Below are 12,224 nucleotides of genomic sequence, written 5' to 3' on the forward strand. Positions count from 1 at the left end.
CTTACACCTTTTTCCATATTTTCGTGTGTGCCACATCACTTGATCTCTTTGTCCCTTCCTGCAGCACTGCAGCATCTCTTTATTTTACTGAAATCCTCTTCCAAAAAGAAAAATAGAAGACAGAACAATCCAACACATCCCTTTTATTAATTTAGAAAACATGGAAGAAAAGCAATAGGGAAAGTTTTAGCATTAAAAAAGGGATCCAGATTAAAAATCTATAGAACTTGTCTAGCAACATAAACTGATTTCTTTGGGTTAGAGATGACCCCATACAAAACCCCAAATGCAGAACACTCACAGTGCAGGAGAGTCTGGCTACAGACCACTTTTCTACTTCAGGTTAAACTCTTCCCCTAGATTCATGTATCCCACTGCTACCAGCTTCAAGATAAGTAGAATACGTAGCCTTCACAGTAATATTTCCCTTAAATGGTAATAGTTATGTTTTAGCTTTCAGACAGAAAAACACTCTGGGCCATTTTAGAAAGAACTCTAGGGTCATAGAGACTTATGGCTGACTCTTTAGAGCAAACTTAGAGCAGACTGCACAGCAGTTATACAAGCAATTAAGAAAAAATCTCTTATTTGGCATTTCTCTATCATTTTCTCTCAGGCCTGTGACGTGAAGGCCATGCCCCGTTAAGCAGATGTAACGTACGCCAATGGGTTCTGCTTGGCTGAGATGAAAGACTTTCATGCTCCTGAATATAAAGCAATGAACAGTGTTTCCAGCTGTCCCTGGAAGGCCTCATCCTCTTCCCATCACAAAACTTGGCTCTTCAGCATCATCTTCCTTCTCTTCCTCCTCCTTGCTATCCTCTTCGTCATCCTCGCTGCTGCCTTGCTCTTGGGATTGCCCGGGTTCTACAAACACAAACAGGATGAATGGATGAGGTGTTCCCACCTGGCTTCCCTGTCAAGCATTTCACAGCAAAACACTCTCAGGGTGGTCAGCAAATGTTGATTAGGTCAGGCTAATTAGCACAGAGGGTAACATATTCCCCTGTGTCTTCTTTGTTAAGCATCTCACAGCTAAGCAGTCCCAGATACTCAGGGAACAGCAATCAGGTTCTATTAATTCTACCAGGTGATGAGGAGCTCAGAATATCAAATTCTCCCTCGGGGAATTCCCTTATCTCCAATACCAAGTCCATCATTAAACAGCTCCACCTCCTCTGGAACATTATTTCTTTCTAACAGAGACAGTCAAACACTGAGGTGACATTATCTCATTCCCAGTCTTACCTCTGCAGGCTGGGATGAACTTTGAAGGATCACACACAGCACTGGGAAGGCACAGGCAAGACTCAGTGTATTCCTACAACCTATCCAAGTTCACAGAAACTCCATGAGGTGCCATAAACTTTTACAGACTGTTTGCTATACTGGCAGTACAAGAACTCATGAAGATATGCCTAAGGTTAACAAGGGTCACAGAAATCTTGTGAAATCTGCTAAAAAACCAGGATACATCTACTAACCGATAACAAAAATGAGGTATGGCACAAAAGGCCATTTTTCTGCTCTCTCCTGTTCCTCAGGCCCAGTCACACTCTGTGTCCTGACCAGTTCATGCAGGATTTAGGATCAGTGGTCTGATGCCACCGCGTGGTGAAGTGCTGAACTTTGAGCGTTAACTGGGAGTTTGCTCATCAACAGCTGACCTCATTCAGTGCCAACCCTTATTCTTTATGTTTTTACTGTAACAAAGATGAAACATGGCAATTCAGAGGTTTAATTTATTCATTCAAAAAGGAAGACAAATGTTTGCCTGCCGTATCCAACAAACACACTTTAATCATTTTGAAAAAAACTCTCAGATCACAACCCAGGGCACACAAAACTAAAAAAAAGCTGTTCCCAGTTGACTAAAAATGGCTAAAGAGGGACTTCACTCCCCCTTGATATTATTATTTTACATAGAGAACTCTTACACAGACTGCAAAGAGTTAAGAACTGTTACAAAGTCCAGGAGTTTGGATTCTGTCTTTCAGGAACTTGTGCCAAACAAAACCACTCCTGCCCCAGAATGGGTACAGGGCAATCCCATACCTCAGTGCCAGTCCCTGATCCAGCTCTCCTCTCTCCCAGCCACTCCCTAAGGGATGGGTATTCTGTTTGTTCACTCAAAATGAACAAATGTTGACTCATGCTTAAATTCTCCTCCCAGTTACAATTCATAAACGAGTAGCTTAAAAAAATAAAATAAAATAACAAGACCAAAACAAAACACCCAAAAAATTCACTCTGCTACATTCACTTGCTGTCACAAGTAAAATTAACCCAACAATTTGTCCTCCCATGTTTACATGGGAGGCTGGCAGTGGTTCAGCTGAAACAGATCCAATTCTGAAAAGCAAAGCACAAATAAGGTAGAACTGTCAGACAAGCCACTGTTCCAGCAGAATTACCAGAAACTGCTGTAACTTTAAGATTAACCATTTGTGTGCTAATTCACATTGAAAGAGGAAGCCAAAATATACTCACTGAAAAGAAGCAACAAGTATGCAAAAGTTTGAGCAAACAGTTACACTGACATTGCTGAACATTAATTTTCAAGAGAGAAATTAATGTTGCAGGAGAACAGAGGCAGTCAGGGTTTTCACCTTTATTTCTATGAAATAAAATAGTCCTGTGGAACAGATGGTACCAAGGTGGCTCAATTTCTTACACACAAAATTGTAACTCTGTTTCTTGCTGCCCAAGCTGTGCATTTTTTTTCCACCTGTTTTCCCATACACATTCAAAATACACTTTAAAAAAGCACAGCCTTGAACAATCCTGCCTTTCTAAACCTCAGGCGAGGCTCTGAATCTGCAGTTCATCAGAATAGTTGGGGCAAAATATCCCCAAACTCAGATTCCAGAGTTTGCTGTCCAAAATCCCCCCTAATAAATGGAAAATATTCACAAACAGCCAAGTTATTTGTAAGATTAAATCTCAACATAGATGGCTTTCAAAGAGGATTTTGAAACATCAGCTAAAATAACAAGCTTAAGGCTCAGGCTTTAATCCATGTATTGAGAATGCTTGGGATGGGGGGTGGGACAAAACCTTCTAAGCTTCAATGAGGGAACAGAACCAAGTCCTGAGAAAAATACACTAAATTTCACTGACCTTTTTCCTGCTTCTTTTGTTCAAGTTTATTTTTCTTAGCTTGCAGTTTCTTCTCTTTTAACTTCTGGCTATAAAGCAAAGAAAAAAGAATCTCTGGCAAATCCAGTGTTGTAAAGCTTCTGCACATTCATGCACTGATAAAGGACATATTACAGACATCTTGGAAAAGCTGATTTCAGAAGAGAAGTTCAATTTAAATTTGGCCTCAACTGAAAATTCAGCAAGACCAAACTTAGCATGTGATCAAGAGAAACTTCTATGCTGTTTTCAGATTAATGAATTTTTAAAAAGTCTTTCATGACTCCACTGCAACCAGAACTATGATACACAAGAATCTCCAAGAAACAGATGGAACAAGAATGAAACTGCCCTCGCATTTTATCTACCTAGGCTAATAAACACAGAAAGAAAATGGTGTTAAAACCCAGACTGCAGAAACTGAACACTGGGGGAAGAAACACCAGTAATATATCCTACAATTGAAGAAAATCAAAATAGTGCAGTATGCTCTGACCTTCCTCTTTGGCTGTACTTTCTCAGGATGTCAGGCCCTAGGAGTAGCACTGGGGGTAAGAGGGAATTTCAATTCATACAATCCAGCTCTCTTTGCCCAGCAAAGGCAACCAGGTAAGTTAATGGCAGATACAGGTAGAGTAGCCTGGCATTCACATGCTCCTCTCTCAACAGCAAAAGTGAATTCTCTTGAAACAGAGAGCCAGGAACTGAACCTGTTGGGTCAGGACAGAGAAGGGTGGTGAGGGAAATTAGAGGGGCTCCTGCAGGGCAAAGTCACACCATTAGAGCATAGCAGGGGGACATGGAAGTGTTGGTGTTTAGGCAGCATCTGCTGTTGGAACAGTTGTTTTCCATCTCAGCCAGGGAAGAGGCAGCAGGCCAGATCTGACTTGCTGGCCATCTGTTGGACCACATTAAATTAAACTAAGATGGCAACAGTGTTTGTGTTGTGCACTTTAGTGTTAACATGGCAGTGAGCCACTTTGCACAGGCCTTTCCACAGCAACTCTCAGCCACAGCATGCAAAACAGCAAGGGAGAGGCTGCTCAGAGTCAGAGCAGAGGCACAATTCTCTGCTTTTTCTGAAACCTATCCTGGACACAGGGAGTGGGATTTCAATTCTTGTGTCACTGCACTAAAATGGCCAGTCTATTTCTTGAGAGCATCAATCTTGTAGAGTGTTTGATTTTGTCTAAAATTTAGGCGAAATATGGATTTAATATTTTTTTAGTATTTCCACCTAACTTATTAGACTTCACCTGCCAGACATTTCAATGGGGTAGGCAGAAGCAGCCTACCCATGAAGCAGCACCCAGTTTTGCACTGAAACTGCTTGGTACCAAATGATTCAGACATAAACTCAAGCCAGATATAGACACAAACCTTTCCTGACACTGTTAAAACAAATATGCAGCAAGGCATGTTGCAGTCAAGACCACAGTGTCAGCAAAAGCAGCTCAACCGGTCCAAAGTTATCCTGCAAGCAATGGCACGGAAAAGAAACCACCCCAGCAAAGCCTGTCAGGTCTACAGCTACCTTTGGAAACCAAACATTGACATTGACAAATTTAATTTCCACAGCCAGACTTCCCAGCTGATAGATGCAGACACAGAATGACAGTGTTTATCCAGAGCATGCAGCTACAGATGAGGCACAGGGAGTGAGGGTTTCCATGTCAAGCCTCCTGGGAAAAATCTGCCCTTACCGCTTCCTTCTGCGTTTTGCTGTTTGCTCTTCTGCAATCATCTTATTCCTCTCCAGTTTCTTCTGGAATTCCTCATCTAGTCTTTGCTGTAATTGATCACATGTCATACTTTGGTCACAATCTAAATTAAAATACTTATTTTAAAAGTCATGTCCTTTTAGGGAGAAGTCTTTTAGCAAAATACAGAAGGGAGCTCTGCCAGATTTTGCCTGGCTTCTTTATACAAAGCGACGTTCCTAGGGATGGCTCCTGTACAGACAGCATTTTTAACCTGCAACCTGAGCCAAACATTGGAACCTTCTGAGGGAGGAATCCTCACCAGAGCAGATGAGGGAGGCTGGGCTTCTGCCCTAATTAACGTTTCAGTAAAAACAAATGAATAACTGGAGACACAAACATTAACATACGGGCTCATCTCGGCCAAGAGAGAGTATATCAATAGTGTTTTCTAAAAGAGGGGGCATTCTACTCAATCAGGACTTAAAAGAAACATCTGAACTCTGTGCACAGGCACTCACTTTGTTTCTGTTTGTGCAAGGCAGTGTTATCAAGGATTTCTAGCTTTTAAAGCATTTTCAAGTCAGCCTGAGAACACACACATTCCCATGAGGCCTTACAGCGTGCTAGGACCCCAGGGAACACAGGAGATGGAGCACGTCTGACACAAAGCACCAAATGTTTCAGTACTGACACAGACACCACGGATCACACACTCCTACAGACTCCTCTGACAAGGGAATTATTTGTACATGACTTTCAAAGAAAACACAGATTTGCAAAGAGCAACAAACAGCTGGGGTAGGGGGGAGTCATAAAGGGCTGTGCTGACCTTCTCAGCCATGGCATCCATGAAATCTTGCCTCTGGTACTCTCGCCGACGGAGGTGCCGGTACACGTGGAACTCCCCGCTCCCAGCCCCAGCACTGGAACCTGCAACAAGGGAGAGCTCAGTCTGCTAGGAAAGGAGGGAAATAGATGTTCACAAATCACTGCAGCTGGACACTGAGGGATGGGACACAGGAAAGGGCACTGTCAGATGAAAATCTACCAACAGCACACAGAGTGTGTCACCATTTTAAACTCAGCTCACAAGCAAAAGCAGAGTGAGCTGCAAACCCACACATTTTTGGGTCACTGCAGGTCCTACAATTACGCCCCTGCAGAGCCCACCCTTAGCTGCACAACAAGGCAGGCAAAAAACTGGAGATGAAATGCACTCCACAATTTCTTACAGGCAGAGGTGAGCTACAATACCCTGCTGATGTTGCTTCCAACTAATTTTCAGCATTTCTCAAATATAAAATAAAGGTCAACGGAAAGGTGGTAAAAGGTGATCTTGTACTTTCCCATGCAAAACAGATCCTCTGACAGTTTTCAACTGTTTCTTCATAAATTAAACTCCTACAGCTCTCTCTTCCTGGCATCAGCCTGCATGCTGAAGCCTTGCAGGAGCTTTAGGCATCGTGCTCCACTCTCTTCCCCTGCCTCCCAAGCCCTTTCTCAAGGGAAAGCACAGGAATACAAACCTCAAAGAAAACACCTAATTAAAACCCAGCAGCTGGGACTGCAACAGGGGTGCTCTTGATACCAACAGAGTCCTAGCATGTCAGGTACCCCCAGAAAAATAAGACCATTCACTCAAGCACATAGCAGACCTATTTGAAAAAGCCATGGGAGAATTACTATAAGCAGACTTTATTCAGAAGCATATAAAAACTTGAGTCCAAGATCAATTATTCTGAAATAAGAACAGGTCAACCTCTAGAAAGGATGGAGGTCTCAAAGAAAGACAGAACTTCTACATGCAGTTTATACCACAGCAGCTCCATTTAATCCCTGCAGGTAGAAGTAAAGTGTACACAGAGTACTTGGGTCAGGGTCCTGGCACAGCTGCCAGCTCCCTACCTGAGCACACACATTCACACCTGCTGCATGTGTCTGCTTCTCACAGCCTGAGGTGCAGGCTCAAAGCAGTCAAAAGAAGGACTTCACACTGCCAATCTTCCAGAGCACTCTCAGATCCATGGAGAGGACAGATTTACTCATCATCATTTACTTGTCATCACCAGAGCAGCAGCTTATTGCACTGCAGGCAGCCCACGTGCTGCAGTGCCACAGGCTTTGTTCTCTCTGCATTCTGACAGCCAGCAAAAAAGTGGAATCAGAGAACCAAATAAAACTTGAAAAATCAACTCTCAAAGCACATTTCACACCTCTCTTCTCCAGCAAAATGAGCAGCAGAAAACCACCTCTGTCCTTCCCTGCTAAACATTTTTTAAAGTTAATTGTGACTGATACCAGAGTTATCTGAAGAACAGAATCTTTACCCATGACATCTCTAACGAACTCCGGGGGAGGTCGAGGTGCCCATTCATTCAGTTTTTCAGGAATTGGTACAGTCTTTTCCTGCAAGAACAAACCAAGCAGCCATCAGTATCTTCCAGGAGCAAAGTCTGCAATTTTAACACTTTGTTGAAAGGCGGGATACGTCTGACAACAGCCTCTTCCACCAACTGACAGATCTCAGAAGGAGCACAGCTGCAGCAATTTCTTCATGCACAGGGATCAGGAGCAGGCAGAAGAGGAGAATCAGAAGGGATCCTCTCTGTCCCTCACATTCAGGCCTGCAGGTCAACAAACCCCAGGAGGATTAGGAGTGTCTGTGCCTCTTTTCAGCATAGGAGCTAGAAGGAAGCATGTCAGCACCTCCAAGCACTCGCAGGAACTGGTATAATTCCACTACCAGGTCTGGGAAATGATGAAAGGTGTTTGAGCACCTCCCATGCCAGAGCTAGAGGACAGGGAAGAGCAGGGGAGGGAGAACACATGGTGCAAGGTCAGAGGAAGAATGTGCTGCAGGGAGTCTCAGCCTGCTCCAGCACACACAGAGCGGGGGCTGAGTCTCCTCCTGGCAAAAAGCTCCTCAGGAAAGGAACAGAACACCCAGTTAGAGGACCAGGGTCATGCTCCTGCACGTTAAAAGCGGTGGACAGAGGAAAAAGCAGAGGGTAGAACACTGAGGGGCCCCTGGGTTCCCAGAGAAGCGTGTTTCCCCTCACAGCATCCGAGAAAAGACGGGTCCTTCTCCCCTCACAGCAATACAGTGTGGGGGGGGTCGGTCCCGCTCCCCTTGGGGACCCGGCAAGGAGGAGGGGGGCGTGTGTCGATCCCATCATGGAATCGGGAAGGAAAAGGGGGGATTGGCTGGTCCCTCTCTCTTCACAGACCCCCGGGAGGGGGTGTCGGTTCCTCTTCCCTCACGGACACGGAGAGGAGAGAGGGGAGGTTGGTCCCTCTCCCCTCACGGACCCCGGAGGAAGGGAAAGGGGGTGTTAGTCCCTCTTCTCTCACAGAGCCAGAGGTGGGGTGTCCCGGCGTCCTTCTCCCCCTCACAGACACCGAGAGGGTACCAGTGTCCCTCTCACCTCACAAACACCGAGGGTGGGGGGCTCGGTGTCCCTCTGCCCTCACAGACCCAGGGGGTGGTTGGGGTGGGGGGTCTCGGCTTCCCTCTACCCCTCACGGATCCCGCGGGGATCTCAGCGTCCCTCTCCTCTCCCGCCGCCCCGGGCCGTGCCCCGGAGGGTGCCCTCACCGGGTTCCTCATGAGGCGCTCGAGGCGGAGGCGCTGCTCCTCGGCCGCGCTCCTGGGGATGACGAGCGGCTGCGGCTCCTTGCGGGGCCGGGGCGGCCGCGGGGCCGAGGGCGCCGCCATGTTCCGGCCCTGGCCGCGCCCCGCCCCTCCCGTGACGTCACGGCGCGCGACGCGGGCGGCCCCGTCATGGCGGGTGCGGTGAGGGCCGGGCAGAGGCGGGAGCTGTGTGAGGGACTCCCGTGTGAGGGAGCCACGGAATTGAGTCCGTGAGGGGGCAGGGACACCGAGGAAACCCCTCTGGGGTCATCGAACCCAACTTCTGCCCTGTCACCACTCTGTCATCCAGAGCACTGAGTGCTACAAGTCGTTTCTTGAACATCTCCACGGACAATGACTCCACCACCTCACTGGGCAGCCTGTGCCAATATCTAATCACCCTTTCTGTGAAGAAATTCCCCCTCCTAATGTCCGTACCCTGCAGCCTGGACGGAGGCTGAAGGCAGAGTCACCAAACTGTGTAGTTGGAAGGGCCCTCTGTAGATCAGCCAACCCAAACCCCCTGGCAAGGCAGGTGACACAGGAATGTGTCCAGGTGGGTTTGGAATATCTCCAGATAGGGACACTCCACCGCCTTCCTGGGCAGCTTGTCCCAGCGCTCTGCCACCCTCAGTGGGATTCTTTGAAGGCACAGAGTCACAGAACAATGGTTCAGGTTGGCAAGGACCATTGGGGTCACCCAGTCCACCTCCCCCTAATCCAGCACAATCCCCTGAGCATGGCACTCGGGACTGTGTCCAGAGGACTTTTGGGGACACCCCACACCCTGTCTGTGCAGCCTGTGCCAGTGCTTGATCCCCCACACAGTGAAGAAGTTCTTCCTCATAGAATCACAGGATGGTTTGGGTTGAAAGGGACCTTAAAGATCTTCCTATTCCAACCCCCTGATGTGGGCAGGGATGCCACCCACTAGACCAGGCTGCTCAGAATTCTCTCCTACCTGGCCTTGGGCATTTCCAGGGATGCAGCAGTCAAAGAGTTTCTGGGCTATCTGTGCTGGAGCTGCACCACCTTCACAGCAAAGAATTTAATCCTAATACCTCATCTAAACCCACCCTTTCCATTTGAAGCAGTTTCCCCATTTGTCAGTACAAGTTTGTGTTCAAAGTCCTTCTGCATCCTTCTGTCCATTTGGGCACTAAAAGGCCACAATTAGATCACCCTGAAGCCTTCTCTTTTCCAGGCTGAACAATCCCAGTTCTCTCAGCCTTTCCTTGTAGGAGAGGTGCTCCACCCTGCCAATCCTCTGGTCTTCTCTGGGCTCACTCCAACAGGCCCCTGTCTCATTTTTGGGTGGAACTGCCTGTGCTCCAGCCTCTCATGCCATGGCTCAGCACCACTGAGGAGGGCCTGGCTCCAGCCTACCTCAGACACTCAAAAACTCAGATACAGCTTGTTCCCTGCGTCACTGCTCCCATGTCCCAGCTGTGGCCGTGCATCCTGCTCCTGCCCAGGCTGCGTTTGCTGAGCTCTGATGTCCCCTGTCCCCTCACACAGCTTCTCAGGGCTGCAGGCTGTCCCCAGCAGGCCGCATTAGCGAGGCAGCTCCGGCATCTGCCGCGCTCTGTCCAGCAGAGCCTGAGCAGGGTGAAAATTCAGTGTGTTTTTCACTGGTGCCCTCAGCCCTGCCAAATCCCTTCCCTGTGAGGGTGTAAGCGATACAGCACTTCCTGGTGCCCCCGTGGCAGGCTGCCTGCGCCATCTGTTCGTGTCACTTTGGTCATTAACCAGCGTGGCCCGTGGTCTTTGTCTGCTGACAGTGATGAACGGCAGCAGCGCTCCCCACAGCACCGTGTGGGCAGGTAGCAGGGGGGGAGATGCTGTGCTGTTTGTGAGAGGAATAGAGGATTTGTCTTTACAAACAAGCTGTGGGTCTGCTGGTAGATAAAACTAGCTCTGGGAGATAAAAGAAACAATGGGAAGGATTCCATTCCAAAAAGATATTTGCTTTTACAAATAAACTTTAGGTTTGCCGATAAATGAAATTAGACGTTGAGAGATGAAAGAAACAATGGGGAAGAAAAAGCCCTAAATTCCATAAGAATTAAAAATTAAAAGGGAGGGTTATGCATTAGAGGGAAATCTTTGGTATCAGGCATATTGGGAAGTCTGTACCTCTCAAGTACCTGAGCCAATGGGGAAAGAAAGAAGGGAAATGTGGCTGGGAAATGAGGATAAAAAGGAGGCTGCCTCCTCCAAAAATTTGAGAGATCCCAGAGGAATGCCCCATGGCCTCTCCCTTTATTGGAATAAAGTAAAAGGACTCCTCTGTCTCTTTTTTGGACATAAACCTCTGGTGTTTGTCGATTAATTTTCCTAACATTTGCATCCATATTCACACCTGGGGTTTGCAGGAACAGCACTTGGATGAGCTGAGGGCTGCTACACCCAAATCCAGGCTTGCCTGACGGAGCTGGAGGAAGCCATGGTGGGGAAGAGGAGCCAGAGCTGGCTGCAGTACAGGCCTCCACTGCAAGCCAAATTTCATTTCAAGTCGCTGTGGCCCTACAGAAATGGCATGGCATGTGCTGGGGCTGTGTGTGCGTCACAGAATTAGCCAGTAAAGGTCAGCTGCAATGGAAGAGGGGCATAAGCCTTTGTGCAGTTTATGGAGATAAGCCAGAGCCGGGAAGTTGGGCTCTGGGTTTCAGACAGCTTCGTGCTGTGCATGTGGAGAGGGTGACAGAAAGGGGAACAGAGAGGTTGGGAATGGCTCCTTCTGAGATTTATAGTGCATTTGTATGGCCTGAATTTATTAAGCCTCCATTCTCTTCCCCTTTCTGTGGAGAAAATCGGAGCTGATCCTCAGGTTCAGCCCTATGTTTACAAAAGACTTTTCAACCTCCGCTGAGGTTGCTATGGAAATCACACTAGTTTGTGTCTCGTGTTTTTCTTACCAACCTGATTTGTAAAAGAATGGTGTGAATTTAGTGCTGGCTGAGTTCCCAGCTGGCCGCTGGTCCTGGAAGGCATCCTTGCAGTCTCAGCCCTGGCTGGAGCAATGCAAACAGCTTCTTCCACGCTGTCTGCCAGCTCCCCAGCTCCTGTGCCTGCGGCTCTCCCAGCCTTGGGTCGTCTTCAGCACACCAGGACAGAAACCATCCAGTGCCAGGCTGGACTCAGCCCTGCCAGGGAGACACCAGCTCTGTTGCAGAGGCCACGGCAGGTCCCCTGTCCCCTCTCTGTCACCACAGACTGTTTCACAAAGCAGAATTGCTGCAAACCGACTGAGTTTCCTCTGCTGAGTCCTAAGCACATCTAATCCCTAACATTTCACTCTGTTTCTTCCTCACAGCCACTTCTGCAAACACCCATCTTCCCACAGCAGGGCTGTGAATGATGAGCTGCCAGGACTTGGCCCTCCCGTGCCAGTCCCCATGGGAGGAAGGCAGAATGGCAGCCTGAGGACTGCAGGGAGCAGCTGGACTCACTTGCCCAGAACGTGGCTTGTTCCAGCCACAGCTCACAGCCCCAGGAAACAAACAGGCAGCTGCTGTCATCAGGCAGAGCCCCTGCAAACTGTGGGGCAAGAGACCTGGGAACATCTCACTCTCAAACTACAGTTGAGGGAGTTGGTGCAGACTCTTGGTGTATTCTGCACGATTTACTTAGAAAAAATCTGGGGAGGGGGGGGCAAGACAGTTACTTAAGTCATATAAAAATAGAAAGTATTTCATCAAAACACAAAGCCCACAAAATCAAAGTGCTGGGCTGGGATCTGGGCAGGACTG

General features: G+C 47.8%; 1 protein-coding gene across 2 annotated transcripts; it reads right to left on the reverse strand.

Moving 5' to 3' along the window:
• Nucleotides 1-128: 128 nt before the first annotated feature.
• Nucleotides 129-8,599, reverse strand: PRKRIP1 (PRKR interacting protein 1). 2 transcript variants are annotated; one of them, XM_071447907.1, is made up of 6 exons: nucleotides 8,437-8,596; nucleotides 7,169-7,247; nucleotides 5,671-5,771; nucleotides 4,842-4,927; nucleotides 3,121-3,188; nucleotides 129-867 (listed from the first exon to the last, which is right to left on the reverse strand). In XM_071447907.1, the coding sequence occupies exons 1-6, from the start codon at nucleotides 8,554-8,556 to the stop codon at nucleotides 752-754; spliced, it is 570 nt and encodes a 189-aa protein (XP_071304008.1). In that variant the 5' UTR covers nucleotides 8,557-8,596; the 3' UTR covers nucleotides 129-751. The 2 variants fall into 2 exon arrangements, with proteins under 2 accessions (XP_071304008.1, XP_071304009.1); XM_071447908.1 differs by lacking the exon at nucleotides 4,842-4,927 and having other exon boundaries at nucleotides 7,140-7,247; nucleotides 8,437-8,599.
• Nucleotides 8,600-12,224: the final 3,625 nt, after the last annotated feature.

The sequence above is a fragment of the Agelaius tricolor genome, unplaced genomic scaffold, assembly GCF_023055355.1.
Source record: "Agelaius tricolor isolate 1412-34295 unplaced genomic scaffold, bAgeTri1.0.p SCAF_25, whole genome shotgun sequence".
Taxonomy (NCBI): Eukaryota; Metazoa; Chordata; class Aves; order Passeriformes; family Icteridae; genus Agelaius; species Agelaius tricolor.